Source organism: Daldinia caldariorum (assembly GCF_022478825.1).
Source record: "Daldinia caldariorum strain CBS 122874 unplaced genomic scaffold F4812scaffold_17, whole genome shotgun sequence".
NCBI lineage: Eukaryota > Fungi > Ascomycota > Sordariomycetes > Xylariales > Hypoxylaceae > Daldinia > Daldinia caldariorum.
Genome location: NW_025953053.1, coordinates 54030 through 73773, shown reverse-complemented (window position 1 = coordinate 73773; position 19744 = coordinate 54030). Strand labels below are relative to the sequence as shown.

Sequence of the window (19744 nt, the reverse complement as noted above, 5' to 3'; positions counted from 1 at the left end):
TTTGCGATCTCGGTAGACTAGATACTATAGTATGCTAGCTGGTAGCTGGTAGGTAAGTAATTTAATGTAGTATACCTCGTCGCATTGGCAGATGACGTACCTGAAGTCGTGGTGTGGTGTAGGTTCTAGGTACCTATTTATGGTTTAATTCGGGGTTCGGCAAATCACGAAGATCGGAAATGTTCCATGGTATCTCGTATATCTTGTATATCTTGTATATCCTGTATATACCTAGAAGAGATCGCGTAGCTATAGCTGTACTATGTAGCTGTAAACTCGGCGAGGCGATTGAGTGTAGGACGAAGTGAAAACACGAGGGCAAACTTGTCGATTAAGAGGATCGTCTTCAGACTTTGACCTTTTTTTTCCCTTCGTTATTGTCTTGTTCTTGTGGCCACAGTTGGAATTGGCATCTGAAATCAAAAGCCAAGATAGAATGGCGCATGGAACAAGCCAGGGGCGACTTGTAGATTATGGGAATTGACACGATAACATTCCGGTGATTTTCCGATGATTTTCTAACTTTAACCTTAGCTGCCTTTGGCTGCTTTGGGCCTTGGGCACGGCGGGCAAGGCAGGCACGGGTCCTAACGCCTGGCCCCACAGGTAGTTCCCATACACCCCACCTACCTTAAAGGGGGATTTACTATATTTAGTTAGAAGCCTAGGTACGGATGACCCTTGCAAAAGTTTTGTCCATAGGGAACCCCCTGTCAGCCCCGATACGCACTGGCCAAGATTAACAACAAGTGGTAGCTTAAAAGTACTATGTACTCCGACATACCCTTTATATTTACAACGTAATTATTAAATATATAAAATAGTTTAAAATATTATAATTAAACTTTTATATTTAATAATGAAAGAACTATTTAAATTATTTTTTTTTTTAAAAAAATATTTGTCTTCAAGACTTTGGTTAAGAATTTAAATAGAAAATGATTTAAACTTTTAGATGTACAAGAAGATCATGCGCTATCAAGTGGCAGACCAAGCTAACCAGCTGTTGACAGCTTGATAGGGATCTCCCTATGGATAAACTTTTGCAAGGGTCATCCGTACCTACCTGTACTTAGTAGCTCTGATAGCTTTGAAACGGTGGAATGCCAACGGTGGCTTACCTAAGGTAGGTACCTAACACTAAATTTATTTGGTACCTAGGTACCGCGAATTCAAATCGACCTTCAAACTTCAAACTTCAAAGCAATTCCCATCTTCTTTTGCATTCACAACGCCCACCTTTCAATGCGCATTTCCCACATTGGCGCAAACCTCACATCGCCAATAAATTATCATCTAGTTAAGCACTGATAAGATCAAAAATTAATTCCTTAGGTCTCTTAGTACGATGACGTAGTCATGTTTACCTTCAGCTCATTACAGGGAGCGCTATCAGAATCAGCCGCGTCGCAATCCATCCTTGAACTAGATGGAGGTATCAAGGTCTTAGTTGACGTTGGTTGGGATGAGTCCTTTGACGTCGCTAAGCTTAAGGAACTGGAAAAGTGTGCTAACCTACTTAATCTTCGCAATGCTATATCTATATATCTGTATCGACCGTATGGCTAACATCTGTTGCTAACAGACAGGTGCCCACGTTGTCGTTAATCCTTCTAACCCATGCCACAACAAACCACATCGCTGCCTTTGCGCACTGCTGTAAACACTTTCCCCGTTTCACGGCGATCCCGGTCTATGCGACATCTCCCGTTATTGCCTTAGGTCGTACCCTGCTTCAGGATCTTTACGCCTCTACTCCCGTTGCTGCCACCACCATATCTTCTGCCTCTCTTGAAGAGGTCTCGTACGCGACCCAACAGTCTTCCTCCGAAATTCTCTTGCAGGCCCCCACTCCTGAGGAGATCGCGACATACTTCTCACTAATACACCCTCTGAAGTACTCTCAGCCGCACCAACCACTCGGCTCCCCATTCTCCCCTCCCTTAAATGGGTTGACCATTACAGCTTACAACTCCGGTCGAACCCTAGGAGGTACCATATGGCATATACAGCACGGGTTGGAATCCATCGTGTACGCCGTAGATTGGAATCAAGGACGTGAAAATGTGTTTGCGGGAGCAGCCTGGTTAGGTGGTGCGGGAGGCGGAGGCGCCGAAATTATCGAACAGTTACGAAAGCCGACCGCTCTGGTATGCAGCAGTAGAGGTGGCGAGAAGACGGCTATCGCTGGAGGTCGGAGCAAGCGAGACGAACAATTACTGAACAAGGTTAAGGCTTGCATTACAAGGGGAGGTACCGTTCTGATACCTGTCGACTCGAGCGCTCGGGTTTTGGAGCTGGCCTACTTGATGGACCATGCATGGCGAGCGGACGCGACAACAGGCGACGGCCAACTCAAATCTGCTAAACTCTATCTGGCGGGACGTAATATCCACAGTACCATGAGATACGCGCGAAGTATGCTTGAATGGATGGATGACGGCATCGTCCGTGAATTCGAGGCTGTGGTCGATGGCTCCAGGCGAGTTAATGGTGTAACAGATGGTACGAAATCTGCCAAGGAAGCTGGTCCATTCGACTTTAGGTTCCTGAAATTACTGGATAGAAGGGGTCAAATCGAGAAGGTCTTTGATGGCGAAACTGACGAGAGTTCCCCGTCTGGCAGGGTCATTCTCGCTAGCGACTCTACCCTCGAATGGGGGTTCTCAAAGGACGTGCTGAAAAGGATTGCCCAGGACCCGAAAAACATGGTCATTCTGACAGAATATCCGTCCCTAGCCTCGGAGACACACCCGTCTTTAGCGAGAACTCTATGGACATGGTGGAAAGAAAGCCAAGCACACGCGAGTGAGGTTTCAAATGATACAAATTCGCGCGAGCTTGAATTCACAGATGCGAAGAGACAGCCTTTAGAAGGGAACGACCTTGCCATATATCAGCAATGGCTTGCACAGCAGCGCCAGCTTCAAACTACTCTCCAAAGCGGAGTGGCCAACGTCCTTGAAGCGGCCGGGGATGTAGGCGACGAGGCTTCCGAATCAGAGTCGGAATCTGAAGATTCCGATAATGAACAACAGGGTAGGGCTTTAAATGCTGCCACCACGATGGGCCAGGCCAGTAGGAAGAAGGCGGCTCTAACAGACGAAGATCTTGGCATCAACATATTGCTAAAAAAGAAGGGTGTTTATGATTTTGATGTAAGGAACAAGAAAGGAAGAGATAGAATGTTTCCGCACCCGGTTCGTCGAAAGCGCGCCGACGACTATGGAGAGCTCATTCGACCGGAAGATTTCTTAAGGGCAGAAGAAAGAGACGACAACGACGCCCAGGATTTGGCGCAGACGGGGAGGGATGAAGAGGGGGGGAAACTTGGAAAAAAGCGGAAGTGGGATAATGCCGCATTTTCGGCCAAACACCACGGTTCTGGTCCATCGAAGAGACCACATCTGATTCGTAACGTTACCGACGAGTTTGAACCGGCATTATCCGACGGCCCTGTCGAAGATGAACTCGATGGGATTCCCGACGATCCGGATGAGACAAATTTGGGCCCGTCAAAATTGGTGCTGACGAAGCAGACCGTCGCTATAAAGCTGGAGGTCGAGTTTATCGACCTCAGTGGTATTCATGATAAGCGAAGCCTCCATATGTTGATTCCTTTGATTCAACCTCGAAAGCTCATTCTCATCGGCGGAAGCGAGGGAGAAACCTTGACGCTTGCTTCGGATTGCAAGAAGCTCTTGGCAGAAGGTTCCGTTAGTATCTACACGCCAAATGTGGGCGTGACTGTTGATGCGAGCGTTGACACGAATGCCTGGGTAGTGAAGCTAGCACCCTCGCTTGTGAAGCAGCTTAAGTGGCAGAACGTTCGCGGGTTAAGCATTGCGACAGTCACAGGACGATTGCTTACAATGCAGAAGGAGCTGGCGGCACGCCGCGACGAGGAAGCTGCGAACAAACGCCTGAAGATTGAGGACTCGACGGAATCTCCAACGGAGGCGGAGGAGGTGGCGACGACGGCGGCGGCAGAGAAGAAGGAAGAATCCGTCGAACCCACTCTTGACGTTCTTCCCTCCAATATGGCCTCAGCAGCACGGTCTGTCGCCCAACCTCTACACGTGGGAGATCTACGGCTGGCGGATCTCAGAAAGGCCATGCAGCAGTCGGGCCACACGGCGGAGTTCAGGGGTGAAGGTACGCTATTGGTAGACGGGTCGGTGGTCGTGCGGAAGACTACGGCGGGACGGATTGATGTGGAGAGTATCGGCCTCCCGACGGATGGTGGCCCCGCTACCCAGCTCGGTGGCACTTTCTACGCCGTGAAGAAGACTATTTACGAGAGTCTGGCCGTGGTCGCGGGTGCTTAATTGAATGAATCGCCGGGGTTTAATGGATGGTCGTGTGTATGACTACCTTGTAGGACTAAATGAGCGCTTGCCCTTAACATTAAGTCGCAGTATTTGCCTACCATAAGATAATGTGAGTTGCTCATGATGCTACGTCTTAATTGCCAAAATGGAGTACATTCACAGTTTATTTGTTACCCGCGTGGCTATTCTATGGCAGGTCAGGTAGTCTTGCCATAACAAATTTTCAGTGTTATTACACTACCTCCTAAGTACTTAAGGTAAGTGATGCCCCTGAATAAGTCGGCAAGCACTAATACCAGCAAAACCGATGATCCTCCTGTTATGCTCTAAAGGACCAGAGGTAGGAAACATTAGAGAGGAAACTCCTACGTTGCGATTTCAAATCGTAACTCGTTTCTCGTGCTTGCGGAACTATTGACATACCTTCCTCCTACCTAGGTACGTATTTAACTTTACATGCTAATATCTGTTGGATAACCAGGTTTATACTTCTCATATCCCTTCTAGAATCGTATGCTCTCGTAGAACATGCTTTGACATGCTTATATTTAATTCAAACCTCCGCGAATTTCGAACGGAGATACAATACAATAGGTGTTTGAATCTGGCCAACTTCTTCCATTAAGCATTGCCGCTTTCTCTAAGTACCTTCCAACACAAGTAGCAAAATCCCAGTTGGTAGAATGTTTCGCAGTTGCCATTTTAATTTTTCACCACATTTGCTGTGAACTCATTCCCTTTTTTTACAGTCGCGCAAACGAGGTCAGACACCTACTTTTCACATCTTCACCACCATCATTTATTTTATCTTTCGGCTTTTTATGATACTTTGCGACAGCGTAAGGTTCTCATTTCACTCTCCTTCACGCGCTTACATTTCGCAATAACAGCCCCCTTCGTGTTTATTGCTCCCGGCATTTTTATTTCCCCCAAACAAGATACTTTATCTCTGGGAGAGTCACCCCTCACATCTCTTGACGGACACTCCCCTTAATACATACTTCGCTTCGTGCAATCTATAAATGTACGTATTCGTATCAGACCAGGGCTTTATGTTATACCTCATTGCCAACCGATATCCGTCTAGCTGACAATCATTATAGATGCCACGCCGAAACCCCCTTCGAGAACAGGATGTCACTCAGGACCTAGTAAAAAAGCCGTCCCCAGAGTTCTCCAAGTACCAAGACCTCATCCCAGAGCTAAGACTCGAGATCTGGCGGCAGGTGCTGCTTCCTCCCGGTGTCCATTTCCTCACCCTCGAATTCCGAAGAAAGATAAAAGATGGCAATATAGTTAATGAGTTACTCGTTGACACCTGGGGCTGCCCATCATCTGATCGATCGACATGGAGAGTCCGTAACAAAATCTCTAAAACTGACAAATACTCATGGGATGTTATGAAGAAATTCTCCGAAGGGACTTCAATTTTGCGACCACGGGGGTTTTCGCGGAAGTTCGACGCTTTCATTGACTGTACCCGTGATCTTGTCTGTGTCCGTTTTCTTGGGCGCATTCTTAACCCAGGCATTCATCCATTCCGGAATTTGGAGGTATTGGGGGGAATCAGATACGTCGGCATAGACTACAAGAACCAGGCTGTTTCCGGTTCAGTCAACATGGGTTTTCAGTGCTTATGTCGTGATAACATTCACAAGGCCAGCACGATCTGTCCCAAGACTTTGGAGGACTTTGTTCCCCACTTCCAGGGCATGGAGACTTTATATTTTATGGTTCAATTGACCGTCAAGAATATCAAGTCTCTCCCGCCTGTTTCAAGAGGAAAGAAGCGAGACCATCAAGGGACCATCAAAGAGCAAGGTGGCCAGCCAGCTAAGACCATGCCCGTACCATCTCGAACACCAGCGCGGAATTCTCAAATCGTCTCTGAGACCTTTCATAAATTTCTAGGTAAGAACTTCTTCAAATAACTCGGGAGAAAACAATAACTTCTCCGTCTTCTGTTACATGGGAACGTTCTAATAAACATGTCCAATTTCCAGATATTGCGCGACGAGACAAGCTCGACAGTTTCGAGGACAAGCGATTCACGTACTACGAGGTGCAAGAAAAGGACACGTCGTGTCTACTCATTCACGAAGAACTGTGGAATGTCTTTAGCGACCTGAAAGACCTCTGGGCAGTCGCAAAGAGCAAAGTACCGCCCCCCTACCAAGTCAGAGAGCCGAAACTTAAGGTCTTGGTCTACGCCGAATCAAAGAAGAATCCTGCGCAATCATAGGGGCCTGCAGGTAGAAGCAGCTTAAGCAGCCGCCCAAAATCTACCTACTAAGAATTTGTAGTCAATTGGCGACGAGCATAGGACCTGGGGGTTTAGGTACACGACACCGACGTTGACGATTTCGGGTTTCTAGCTTAGGTTGGCATCAACTCTTTTAAGTTGAATGCGCATATAGCATATAGCCTTCTGGGCGTTTTGCGCGATTCCTAGATTTGCTTTTCATCTTCTGTCTCTGAATTCCCCTTCTCCAAAATGAAAAGGGACGAAATAAATTGTACTTGTTTTCAGACAAGACCCTCGCGATGATTTTTATGGTGGATAAGGGACAAGGGGCATATGGACCAACCTCACTAGCTTCTAATAAATGGTAACTCCAAACAGATAGCCTGAAATAGAGGTATAACATTAGGTATGAAGAGGCATAACATATGAATGTTCCTTAATACTTATAACACATAACGTGCTATCATTGAATGGGCCGAGATCGGAGGTGTGTTAAGGAAAATCAATGTGGCTTACCCCATAAACAAAACAAAAAATTGCCTCAGTCGTCAAAGCTTACATGCAAGGTAGGTAGGTACAGTACCTATCTCCTAACTTAACCAAGAGTATGGACTGCATATAATAGTAATGAACGAGTCTTGGAATAACTTCAACGTCCCCTTTCCATGCTAGCTTTCCCCCCATTTTAATCCAATGAATTCTTCCTCATGGCAACTGAACGTAAGCGTTTTCGAGATGATTTACTATCCGCCGTACAACTTGTAAGATCGTCGTAAATCTTCCCCTGATTTAATTATGCGGCACATAACTAATCCAATCACTTCCGTACAGGCGTTCCGGCATTCCCGGAACAACATCGTACAATCATGGCTTTACGTGCCTTTCGGCATAATACTCATGCTGTTGTCCTGCTTTGCGGTCAACAGGTTATTCAATCTTGGGTCTGTGCCTTTTCCGTCGTCGGTAGCTTGCCTCATCATCCTTTTCGCGGCGCTACTGCTGTCCGAGCAACTTCTCGGCGAGCATCGGACGAAGCATATTGTTTCTATTATCGAGATTCCGGTAAACGATCTCGCTGCCCTATCCGCGCATTATGCCAATACTGACATATATCTTCATTAGGGCGGTTGGGCGCTGCGATGGATAAACGTCCTATTCACACCTTCTTTCGTCTTATTACCCCTGAGCCCGTCGATAGGGGGGATCGAAGTCCTTAAGATAATCGCAATCTTTGGTAAGTGGCCAGAGTGAAAATCCATCATAATCATAAAGCTACAAAGATCTAACTTAGCAATTCCGCTCAAGTGATCGGGTTTCTCGTAATGATGGCCCTTGCCGCTTATATGACCCGGGCTTTACAGCTTGTTCTCGGATCGTCAAAGCGGGCAATGACCGAGCGAGCGGAGGAGCTAGGCCCTGACAGCGAAGATATCATTATGAATACAACCCCAGAACATACAGGCCAATCGACGCCCCAGTCTGTCGAGGTAGACTTACAGCGTCCCCTGCCGTCTCGGGATGCTCATCAAGGAGAGGACTCCCAGTCCAGCCGCACCGTCGTAGATAGCGACGCGGACCGCCCCGACCTGCCGCCACAAGCGCCAATACCGCCATCTAGATCGGATCGCTGGGCAGCAATCATCACCACCAGACTGGACCTTCTGACTTGGAGCGCGATTTTCTTGTTCGTGGGACTCCCGGTGTACTATGGCGCCGGCTACGCAATGCCGATGCATATAAGCTTCAACATCCTAATGTACTTCCTGGCAGTGTTCCTCCCGGAAAGTTGGAAACGATATCTCCATCCCGTTCTCGTGTCGTCTCTGTTCACCACACTAGGAATCTGGGTCCTTGGGCTTATTAAGGGCGATAGCCTCCCGGTTACCCTTGCTGCGTATAAGACAGGAGTCGGATACACGGAGATCTGGAGCGGCGTCCGTGGTCTTCCGGGAGCCGGTAATTTGCTCGCCAGCGTGCTGGATGCCAGCATTGTCTCTTTCGCATTTCCCGTATATCGGTACCGACGCGAGCTGAAGCAGCACTTCGCCTCGATTATTATTCCTAACGTCGCTATCTCTATCGGCTCCCTCTTCGCATACCCGTATATCTGCTATGCCGTTGGTATCAGCGCTCAACGCAGCCTTGCTTTCGCGGCGCGCAGCCTCACGCTGGCTCTTGCGGTGCCAGCGGCAGCCAACTTGGGCGGTGACTTGAACACCGTGGCGGCATTGGCTATTATGAGTGGGATTGTCGGAGTGCTGGTTGGTGAGAGCATGTTGAAATTCCTCAAGATTCCCCAAGGTAAGCATGCACGCGTCATTTTATGTTTCAGATCTCATCACATCACATCACATCTCCCGTATCTGCAACCTAGGTAGATAATCCTATTCTTAGGTTGTGACCTACCATCTAACTTACCTGGTATGCAGATGACTACGTTACTCGCGGCGTTACGCTCGGTGCCAACTCGTCTGCCATGGCGGCAGCATTACTCTTGCGTACCGATCCGCGAGCTGCCGCGCTGTCTATCCTTGCCATGAGCGTGTTCGGCACTATCACCGTGCTGTTCACGTCTATACCACCGATAACGGTTGCAATTCAGTCACTGGTACAACTATAATTCTGGAACGGAATCTCTAGTCGAGCTGATATGTATCATTTCGGCTCAGAATACATACCTGTTTTAGATTGACACTTGGTATTTGTTGGAATTATTGTTAGAAGGCTTATCCAGCTATTTAGATATTTCGGTTCTTGTTTTAGGTCGAGCACTTTGAACGCTTGGCAGGTTTATGGTGGTCAGTTGATTATCTATGCCCCTAAAAAACAACGTTGGCGAATTATTTAATTATTTATTTATATCGATTCACTAGCTTGAACCATCGCATATTTGAACTCCTTCATGTAAGTGTCTAACTTGTTAAAAACCCTACTCCTAACAAGATTACCGCTATATCTGGTTATAGCGCCCTCAAGTCACAAGGAGGTACCTATCTCACATCTCCTAAGGTAAACTTTAAGTACGAAATCGAAATAACTCATTCGGTTTTTTTTCGGATCCCAGCTCCGTAGTGTATTGTAGGTATTCGGGCATCTTGCACAAATAAGGTAACTGCTATTATGCACCTATCTATGGGATCTCCATTGTCATTTGATCAACTCTAGCTGCCCCTCTCAAGTTCAAGATATGACGTCACTTGGTAAATTAGTGAAAAAATAGCCCGACTTAACCAAGGGACCGAGTTTTAGGTACCTTAGGTATACCTATAGGTAAGTAAGTAGTTTAGATGATAGGTATGATAGGTATTCGTGTTATTAGACTAATAAAACGCTAGTATTGTATTGTATAGAGGCGGCGTTTACGCTTGTAGATTGACAACGCATAAGATACATGTAGTGTAGTTTATCAACTTCAACGACTCTCGTCATGATGGTCGGCTAGTGGCATCATCGACTAATCGACTAACATTCCGTCATATCGCAAATAAAGCTCGGGTCATGATGCCGTGGGAACTAGAGATGTAGATCTATCAGTACCCTTTCCATATTTCCGCATACATTGCGAGCTCAGCGTACCGAGAGCCGGTCTCGGACTAATAAGTGCCGGATATCTCTCGGCCTCGACTCCGTCCCGAAAAGGCAACCGGGTCGCTGATCACTGCGGCACGCACTTAGCTCGCTGTCGTCGGGCTACTTCACCAGCTCACTAGCCACTTTGTCGTCAGGATTTGAAGGTCCTTAAGTGGTCTTGCCTAATAGGGTACATCCCCCCTCCCCCCCGCCGCCAACGCCGCGAACTTGTTGATGTACTGAGGACATGATCCTATCCTGCTTCGTAGGGCCACGCTCCGATTCTACCTTTCTATTTACCACTGCGATCGTCGCGCCAACCTCTGAGTACGGCTGTTAAAACGGGTAGGTAGGAATCGGAGCCAGAGATGATCTATCGTTTAACGAACACCCATCAAAGATACCTAGGTAGGTAATACTTGACGTAAAGCTGTTGTAAGTACCTAAAAATATCAACTTCCCGTTGCTAGTATACTTAGGGGATATGTGGCGAATGGGAATGACTACCGGATGAGGAAATTTTCCTACCTGATAGAGCATTATCATTGGCTATTGTGACACTCTGTTTCGGCCAGGAAGTCTCTCGGGGTTTGTGGCTTAGGAGTGGCAACTTATGTGTCTAAAACAAGCGATGATCGATCAATGCCTACGTAAACGCCTCATCTACCCCTTTTAAAAACCATGTTGCGTCGTAATGATGTGGCTAGTGGCTGAAGAAGCATCTGCTATCGTCGCACCGGAATTGCTTGAAGAGGGAATCACCCTAGGGCGTGAGACGATAATATGTGGCTTATCTCTGGGTGCTATGATCGTGTATGCTCGTGGCGATAGTAAACACTTTTAGCCTCAACGTCTTTTTTTATAGTCCCCCTGAACCGCGTTCATTATTGGTTCCATGATTGCTGACGGTTACTTAACAGCGTCTGAGGTTCCTGCACGTAGCTACGCGAACTACAAGTGGCGGCCCCTAAGGCATCGTGCAAAATTACGCCGGAACTAGGACCGGGGATGTCTTCGCTTCGATACTTGGGGTCTCCCTGACCAGCTGAAATGAGCCCTCTCTTCAAGCTCTTATTGGACCCGGGTCTAGATGAGACATGCATATGTCGTAGATTGCAACTCCACGTGGTATATGGAGGCCTCCCTCTGCTGTCTAGATCGGGCTGTTCATGGGGAGCTTTGTGAAGCTATCATCTGTCCCCCGCTGCCCCGGCAAGTCGCATGGGAGTGCAACCACAAGTTGATAACTTTAACATATGACCGAGGTATCGCTTAGGTTGAAAGCTAGCGCGATCTGAACCAAATGCACTGCCACTGGTACCTGATAATAAATTGGTAAAAAAATTTGAAGATTTGCTTTGCTTATGCAGTTTCCGCCACCAGTCGGTTCCGGCATATTTCAACCCGGCATTCGCGGAGAGTCCGGTGCTGTTTGCCGGAGGTCAAGCCTCCCGTAGGTCTAGAAGAGCTGTGGCGAGTGTGAACCCCCCTGACCTGTCGGCTGTTGCTGTAAGTACCAGTACTTGAACCACTAAACAGCGCCAAAATTTTCCCAATCGACGGGGGTTCAGCTCGCAGCGCGTCACAGTTGCATTAGGTACATACCTACTACCTAACCTAACCTATTATGCAGGACCCAGTGAACCCCAAATCGTGAGGTGTAACGGTACTGTTCTTCTCTTCCTACCCGCTACAACGAATCTTTTTTAGCTGCAGCTTCAGGGGTTTGCATCGGCCCCGGATGTACCTCTCGCTACATAGTATAAACGCCGACTGATACTTGCTGATGATTAAACCCGCCGTAATGCAATGCAATGTAATACTAGGTACCAGGTAGGTAGTATAATAAAATGCGCTGAAATTACTGAGGACAGCGCTAAAAGATTACCAAGTACCTAACATAAGGCCTGCATGTAAGCTAGGTACTGCTTGAATAGGTAACTTGGGTAGCGGATAAGTGCCTTGATACCTTCATAACTGGAGCGGTTGATATTAAAAGGTGATTGGCGCCTGAGGCTTAGTGAAGTAATTACCTTTGTACAATACAATACCGTCATTCGCACCGGCGATAGAGCGCGATGCTGGGTTTATCGTTTTGACTTCTTAAGAATAGCACAGTGAAAAACGCAGTGTCCGAGATTTAACGCCATTGGCGCCGTTCGGGTTTCTAATAGCTTACCAACCATCCGAGAAGGTTAAAACACGATGGTCGCATCTGTAGTTGGAATATTAGTGTAAAACGGGTGCTAGTATGAGAGGTATCTGAGCTACTAAACTACCTTACCTATAAAAAGCCGTGTACGGAGCTTGCACACCTAGGATACCTAGGATAAAGAGCCTGCGTATAGAGCTGGCTGTGAGCTGAAGGGTCTTTGTCCCTGCGTCATGTCTCAATGTTTCCACAAGTTGTGAACCCGAGTAATCAGTTTGGTCAAGTCGAGATAGGCCTTTGTGTTGTTGTTCTCGCAACCTAATGTCTCACAAACGCGGCGGGGGACAAAAGTCTGTACCGTAACCAAGTACCACATACCCGATGGTTAGGGGTACTACTTCCAAAGGTTGTTCCAATAACCTCGAAGCCATGTATTGTACCACAGAACGCCTAGAGCAACCCCCGTCCGCTTGCGCACTTGGGACTTGGGTACGATATAGTAACAACATAAGATAGCCGCATATCGAGTCGTACAGTCGACCACATCAGCTTGCAGAACGCGCAAACCACTCGCCACAGAAAGGCGAGCCTTGCACTGCCCCAACTCAAGCCTAAGCCGTCGATCATTCTTTGTGGCTTTCGAGGCGGTCGAATTTATTCCAACGTCAGTTCATTATCGGCAGCAGGCTGTCAGGGATGAGCACCAAACCCGCGTCCGGGTTGGAGAAATGGCGTGTATCTGTGATAATGAGGCGGTAAGGGAATAAGCGGATATGAATTAAGGTACCTAGAAGTCTTGAGTATGTCAGTAGGTACCTATCTTAGGTAGGTATGCCACTTTTAATTGGAAGGCTGACGAGTTCTGTCGATAGTTGGTCAGTTGCTCTCATGTCTGACGAGAAATGACGCTTGTCACGTCGTCCAGCATTATCATCACCATCATCGTCACCACCATCACCACCATCACCATTATCGCTATCATAACTATCATACACTACCTACCTAGGAGGTACCTAACCTACCTACCTATCATTCATTCCTCTTTGTTCCCCTCTTCCGAAATTGGTAAACCAACGCCCCTTCCCCCCGCCCCATTAAGCAGTACTGCAAATTAAGTATTAGGTATTTAAGAAAGAAAACGAATAGCGTCTCCAAACGAAGAATGCATTAAAAAAAAAAAAAAAGAAATTGCGCAAGAAGCAGTAGTAAGTTGCTAAATTACTACGACGGAGCCGGGATGTGCTTTGAGTTTTAAAATGATTGAACCGATCCAATGGTTAGGTAATGAGGAGCGCGTTGTTAATGTTGTTTTAGGTTGGGTTAGGTAGTTCTTCTCCGTACCTATGTTTCTTTTTTGGAGGAATTTGGGGGAATTTGGGGCAAAGACGGGACCTCGTGGATTGTTTCGATTCGGAGAAATAACCCCTGTCCACTGTTGTTTTAATAGGAGGGGTTTAGGCGGTAGTGATTGCAGATTAGAGAGATGAAAGGGTAGAACCCGGCGTCTTGGAGCCGGACTTCCGCCCACCACCTTATGGGACGGACGAAAAGCTCCAAACAAGTCGCAAGTCTCAGGTCTTAGTTCAGGTACTACTGCTAGGTATTACATGTAGTGATGGCATGATTGGAACGCAAGGCACGTATTGTACATACAATACCTTCAAGGCATAAATAAAACCTCGTCCACCCTTACATTTACCTCAGTCAAGTTATCAAACATTAAAGTAATTACATTCAAGTAGCCTTAGATAAATTTAAGTAATTATGCCAAAGTTTTATATATTTATACTTCTTATGGTTTATTATTCGTTCTGTTCTTTTTTGCTGCAGAACGTTAGCAGGAATAACATGATTACTATAAAAGGTACATAAGGCCTACCCAAATAAATGGTTGGGTAGCCCGACATGGATAGATAGGTACATGTATGGCGTGTATGGTTACAAGACGTCTTAATAAGCCTCCCCAGGTCAGCAAAATGATCTAGGCCTCAGCCCTTCCAAATGCAATGTGACCATAGGTAAGGGGTAACCTTGAAGGTTCCGTCAATTGAAGTTTCCATGATGCTTCGGTCCAGCTCGCAAAATTGGTTTGATGAAAAAACTGTTTGAAGGGGCATCGCGGTAAAAGCGAAGGAAAATTACAGGTAGGTAAACATATAATACAGATCGAGATTGGCGCCGCAGGTAGATTGGCGATTCTCGGGAGATTAAAGCGTCGTCATCTAGCTAAACTTTGTTAAGTAGATGACATCGAACAAGATTTCATTGTATCGTATATGTGTTGGTGTTCGTATACATACAAAAAAACATAAAAGGTACCTAATATAATATACCTTAAATAAGGCGAATAAATAAATTCGCAGGTAAGCCGCCCACCAGATCCTGTAATATCATATCCAGACTAGACAGACACCTTCACACATTATCCCATAAATATCACAAGACCTGTTGCCGTAGAAACGAAAGATGTTGATGCGAAAAATCGAAGATTTGTTGGACAAAGTTGCAGAGAAGTCTGCTTCGCGTGTAGTGTGTAATTCCCTGCCGTCCCGCTTCACCCGCCAACCCTCTTCCAAAATCTACAGATAGAATACCTTGAGCTCCAAAGAGCTACATATATACCTATAAAACGATCCAACTGGGTATATTCCATGACCAAGAAAAACATGCCCAGGATAGCGTCATGACTGCGCCTAAATTGAAATACATAGTACAGGTCGTATCTTCTCTAATGTATATGGCATCATCAGTCTAAAAGACCCGAACGTCGGTCCGTCACAACAGAGGGATCGGAGAGAAACAGAGCTGCCCCTAAACGGTATGGTATCTTTTAAGGTGCCGTTCGAACGCCATATATATATAATAATAATAATAAATCAAAATTCCGCCGGTTATTCGTAGGGTATAAGTAATCATGTTCGTTAACAAATAAGACGGCGTAGACCGGTCGGTTCCAGGACTGTCTGTCTTTCTCGCCCCAATGTATAATCATCGAAAGTAATAAAACTCCACGTAATTCCACGTAATTCCCGCAGACACCCCTAGGTAGAAATTAAAATGTAAGTCGCAGTTCGTAACCGGTCGTCGTACGAAACGCGCTGTGGGTTGAGTCTCTATCACCCTTGAGGCCATCGACGGCCATCATCTCCCATTCTCGCTTAGGTTGAGGCACACTTCGATCGACCTCTGCAACTTCGAGCGTCATATCCTGACCTTCAGATACGGTCTGGATCATATCGTCATCTACTTCTACTTCCAGCCCGCTTTCTAGGACGCGGACTACTCGCACAACGGCCGAAGGGTCGATAGCCCACTTCGTCGAAATTCGCGACACAAATTCTGATGTTGTTCGCTGGGCCAAATAGATTGCTCGGTGGAGTTCTCGCCTCTCGGGCTCTGACCGACGTCGTCGGGCGACGTAAAAGCAGGCGACAGGCTTCACAGGCTTTTCGGTCGGTGGCTTATATGAAGGATCTACTCCAAGTGCTTCTATCCAACCACTCAAGTTCCCATCATCGTCGGTCTTGGGGACTTTGACTGGCATTTCGGAGGCTCTTCGAGAAGCCGATGCCTCCCCGCCACTTTGGAAGTCGTTCCATTGAGTGGCATTAGCAGATTGCGAGTGCATGGACATGGAACTAGGGGAAGGAGAGACGAGGGAAGACCCGGCTACCGAACTTCGTGCGCTTCTGATTTGCCATGCAACAGCATCCTTCGGGTCAACTTTGGTGAGATCCGTCGGCTCCCCAGGAAGGGTTACCGGGTGTAGGTCTGGATCATCCAAATCGTCGCCACGCAAGTACAACATACTCACAGGCCGCGTGCTTGTAAACATGTCCTGCAGAGTCTGAAGTTTGAAGTGCAGATCATCTTCAAGCGAAGGTCGCGGGTTCCCACCACCTCCGCCCGCGGAGCTGGTTGACGACATTGACCATGTTCTTTTGTGCTTTGGCGCTTTCCCTGGACGTTGATGGTCTTGACCCTTGACATGCGAACCACCACCTCGTTTGCGTTTCCCGAAATCTTTCGCTCCGCTTTCTGCTTGAGCAATCTGCTGCTTGAGTTTGTCAATGGTCTTTTTAACATGCGCGACATCATTTGAAAGTTTTCGTTCTGCCCCGTGGTCCCTGAATAGCTTTACTTTGCAATAGCAAATTTCAAACGTCGGATCTGACAAGGGAGACGAATCGGTCGCCGATAAAAGGCTCGTTTTGGCACATAACCTTACTGGAATGCCCTTAACGCCCTTGGAATGACTAAAGTCGGTCGAGAGGAAATTGAAGCGGACCGCAATATTACACTCCGCGGCACCGTTGACACCCGGTGTCCAAACAACCGAAAATCCGTCGAAGGAAGCTGTCTCCAGCTCGATACGGGTTCTCTTATCATCGCCTTCAGCCGGTTGCCCAGCTTCGACATACTCGACCGCTTGTAGCTTCCCGCCTCGCTGATGCGCCTCGTTGGTCCCGCGACCTTCTTTCCATAAACTCCAGCAGACACCAGGTCTTTGTCGTTGTTGGTCGTCTTCGAAGGAGATGCGCACAAATGTCCGATACTTCGTTCCAGGCACTATCGGCATAGCTGCCGCGGTATCAACTACTGCTAACGAGTAAGCTTGCCCCTTGTTAAGGTACGTCACCGGGATTTCATCCGCGTGCTTGATCATAGCCGTTGGCGCGTTCAAGGTCGAGTGGAAACGAAACTTGTCAGCCGAAGGTGGCAGCAGATGAGCCATGGGGGCACCAAATTGTCTATGCTGAAAACCGATCATATTAGGCGGGGACTGCGAATGGAATGTCGCATCCATAGAGCCTATATGCTCCTCGTGGCTATCGGAATCAAGGGGTGATCCATCATGGTCCATCGTCTCATAGCCAGTATCCTGATGCACAAATGACGAAGGTGCGAAAGATGGCTGAGGAGGAGTCGGTTGAATAAACGGGTCGAAAGGCGGTTGAAACTGATGCGGCGGCACGCCGTGATGAAACTGAGTAAGATCCAGTAGTGCTGGTCCGGCCTGGATGGCGCCTTCAGTAGTAGGAAGCGATAGGGGAGTTACAAGTCCCATTCCGAGACCCATTGACGGTGTATGAAGGTCGCCTGCTTGTGGATGGTAAATCGTATTGGTACCTCCAGGCGTGGGTGTGTAGTAGCCCGGCGGTTGGTTTGCGAATGTGCTGAAAGCAAAGGAATTGGGATCTAGCAACGAAGGGGTAAACCTCCACTCCGCGCCCGAAGCCCGCGGCGTAGGGTCCTGGTCTCGGAACACATCTTGGCTTGCACTTTGATGCCTAAATTATAATATCGGGGTTAGCTTTACCATTTGATCTGATCTGCTAGCATATCCTACTCCTGGTAGTAGAATCATGCGTGTTGATGCTAGCAGTTATAATCGAGCTTGGGGGCCGCGGAATACCCCGCGCCTGTGTTTGTCGAAAGCTCTAAGATGCACTTGCACCGCCTCACGATTAGACTGTAAGACGCCATCGCGAATGACAAAAAAGATAAATCCCAGGTGCCAGGGACGAGTCCGAAGGAAATCGCAACATACTGTTCCTGGCCGGGGGGAACAAGAACTGCGTTGTCGGCAGTCACAGTGTTCTGCGCTGGCGCTCCCGCCGTCGAAGACGAGGCTACAGACGCGATCTCGGGAAACTGTTGTCGGAAATTGGCAAGCAATTCATCGCCAGGCTTTTGTGAACTTGTCCTGGATCATGCGCAATCATGGTTAGCAGAGCGGAGGGAATATTAGGAACTGTCGCAAATAAATATGGCATAAGACAAAAGGCATTAACGAAGAACATGTTGTTCCCGCAACCCACCGGACAGATGCAAGGGTTGGAAACGGTTGGAACACGGTAATCAAGCAGAACTTACCTCTGACGAAACATCTGGAAAAGACTCAAGCAGGCGCTGTCACAAGACAGCAATGCTAACGGGTTTTCAAAATGAGCCTGAAATGTAAATCTTTTATGAAATTCCGATTTAACTCTCAAGTAAGGGCATGCGAACTTGAGAGACAGCCGTTAAGTTAATCCTGTTATAGAGACAGCGTAGAGTGACAGATAAACTAGCAACGGCGTGTATGTATGTGGGCGAGCGTTTTGTCGTGAGTTCTATTTTATGTTATTTTATTTTTCTTTGGTCAGTGGTCGATATTAAGCGATAGAAATATCGTGGAGATCTGCGGCGCGGCGCGGCGCAAAGTCTAGAACGATCGTGAGGGGAGGGATAGATTTGGGGGGCTTGTGTTAGAGTATTGAATCCAACGAGCGGGTAAAAAGACCGAGAATAGAGAAGTAGCGAGCGGAAAAGGATTAATATGAATAGATGCTGATTTGATAGGATCCCCAGGAGGGTGACCTGGTAGTAATATAGTACAGCTCACTAAAAGATTGCGTAGTGGGTACTTGGATTTTAACGTGTTCCAGGTGGAATTGGTAGTACTTGTAAGAAATTCGCGAATCTTCATCTAGGTCCCAACTTGTCGACCTTTGTCTATACTACTGGACTGGGTCGGGCCGGCCTGGCTAACCCTCTTGTACGTAGGTAACGGCTAGGGTCCTGTCAGGGTCCAGCGGCGTTGGTTGCGGTGGCGGTGATAGACAAGTGAGTTGGTGGTATAGATTAGTACGAGCATAGAACAAGTTATAGGCGTAATAGGTAGTGTGTATTTGTATTTGTATATGTATGGGCATGGGACGGTAAGGTGTGGATCGAAGACATTAGAGGGCCGGGACTTCAGAAACGTAATAATAAGTTCGGACGAAAAGAGAAGGAGTACGAAAATACAAGAGTACAGGGAGTACCTAACCAAAGAGTGGGTGGGAGTTAAGGTACCGTACCTAGGTAAGGTAAGGTAAGGTTAGGTAGGCTCTCGAAAAAGAGACAGCGATTAGTACCTAGGTATGAGAAGGGGGGAGGGGGTGGGGGGGGGGGGGGGGGAGGGGGGTGTAGCTTGAGTTAGATGAAGAGAAAAGGGGAGAGGGGGGGGTGTAATTCGAGTATTTCCACCATTGCACCGAGATGGTAGATGCTGCGCAGGTCTACACATGGGGTATTCCTGTATCTCTTTTCTCGTAGTCTCAAAATTGGATAAAGACCTAGTGACTTGGTTAGATTATGCGCTACCCATTTCGCCCGATTTTTTTTAAGGCTTGTCAACCGACGGTATCATTCGCGTGCAAACGAGGATTAGCCTTTAATACAATGCAAATAAGCTAGTAAGGCGAGGCAAGGTAAGACACCTGCTTAGATACCACCCAAGTAGAATCTCTCATACATAACGAAAAAAAAAAAAAAAAAAAAAAAAAAAAAAAAAAAAAAAAAAGAATGGGGGGGGGGGGGGCCGGGGGGGGGAGGGGGGGGGGGGGGGGGGTTTTAGAGGGTTGGTGGTTGGGGAGATTTTGGGGAGGGAAAAAGTGTGGGAATGTTTGTTGTTTTTTA

At 47.4% G+C, this 19744-nt stretch overlaps 4 protein-coding genes across 4 annotated transcripts; 3 read left to right on the top strand and 1 right to left on the bottom strand.

Annotated features, from left to right (window-relative positions):
- The first annotated feature begins 1193 nt into the window (after positions 1-1193).
- Positions 1194-4504, top strand: F4812DRAFT_440484 (beta-lactamase-like protein). Its single transcript, XM_047935153.1, has 2 exons — positions 1194-1505; positions 1586-4504. Exons 1-2 carry the CDS (start codon positions 1360-1362, stop codon positions 4326-4328), a joined length of 2889 nt encoding a protein of 962 aa, XP_047787137.1. The 5' UTR covers positions 1194-1359; the 3' UTR covers positions 4329-4504.
- A 770-nt stretch (positions 4505-5274) lies between these two features.
- Positions 5275-6650, top strand: F4812DRAFT_140312 (uncharacterized protein). The gene is made up of 3 exons (XM_047929626.1): positions 5275-5355; positions 5435-6242; positions 6335-6650. Exons 2-3 carry the CDS (start codon positions 5435-5437, stop codon positions 6571-6573), a joined length of 1047 nt encoding a protein of 348 aa, XP_047787136.1. The 5' UTR covers positions 5275-5355; the 3' UTR covers positions 6574-6650.
- Positions 6651-7042: 392 nt separating this feature from the next.
- Positions 7043-9463, top strand: F4812DRAFT_440481 (LrgB-like family-domain-containing protein). The gene is made up of 5 exons (XM_047935152.1): positions 7043-7337; positions 7408-7638; positions 7699-7810; positions 7882-8877; positions 9006-9463. The coding sequence occupies exons 1-5, from the start codon at positions 7284-7286 to the stop codon at positions 9194-9196; spliced, it is 1584 nt and encodes a 527-aa protein (XP_047787135.1). The 5' UTR covers positions 7043-7283; the 3' UTR covers positions 9197-9463.
- Positions 9464-14801: 5338 nt separating this feature from the next.
- F4812DRAFT_140223 (CP2 transcription factor-domain-containing protein) lies at positions 14802-18376 on the bottom strand. The gene is made up of 4 exons (XM_047929625.1): positions 18311-18376; positions 18176-18252; positions 17850-18005; positions 14802-17589 (listed from the first exon to the last, which is right to left on the bottom strand). Exons 2-4 carry the CDS (start codon positions 18187-18189, stop codon positions 15351-15353), a joined length of 2409 nt encoding a protein of 802 aa, XP_047787134.1. The 5' UTR covers positions 18190-18252; positions 18311-18376; the 3' UTR covers positions 14802-15350.
- Between the last annotated feature and the right edge of the window lie 1368 nt (positions 18377-19744).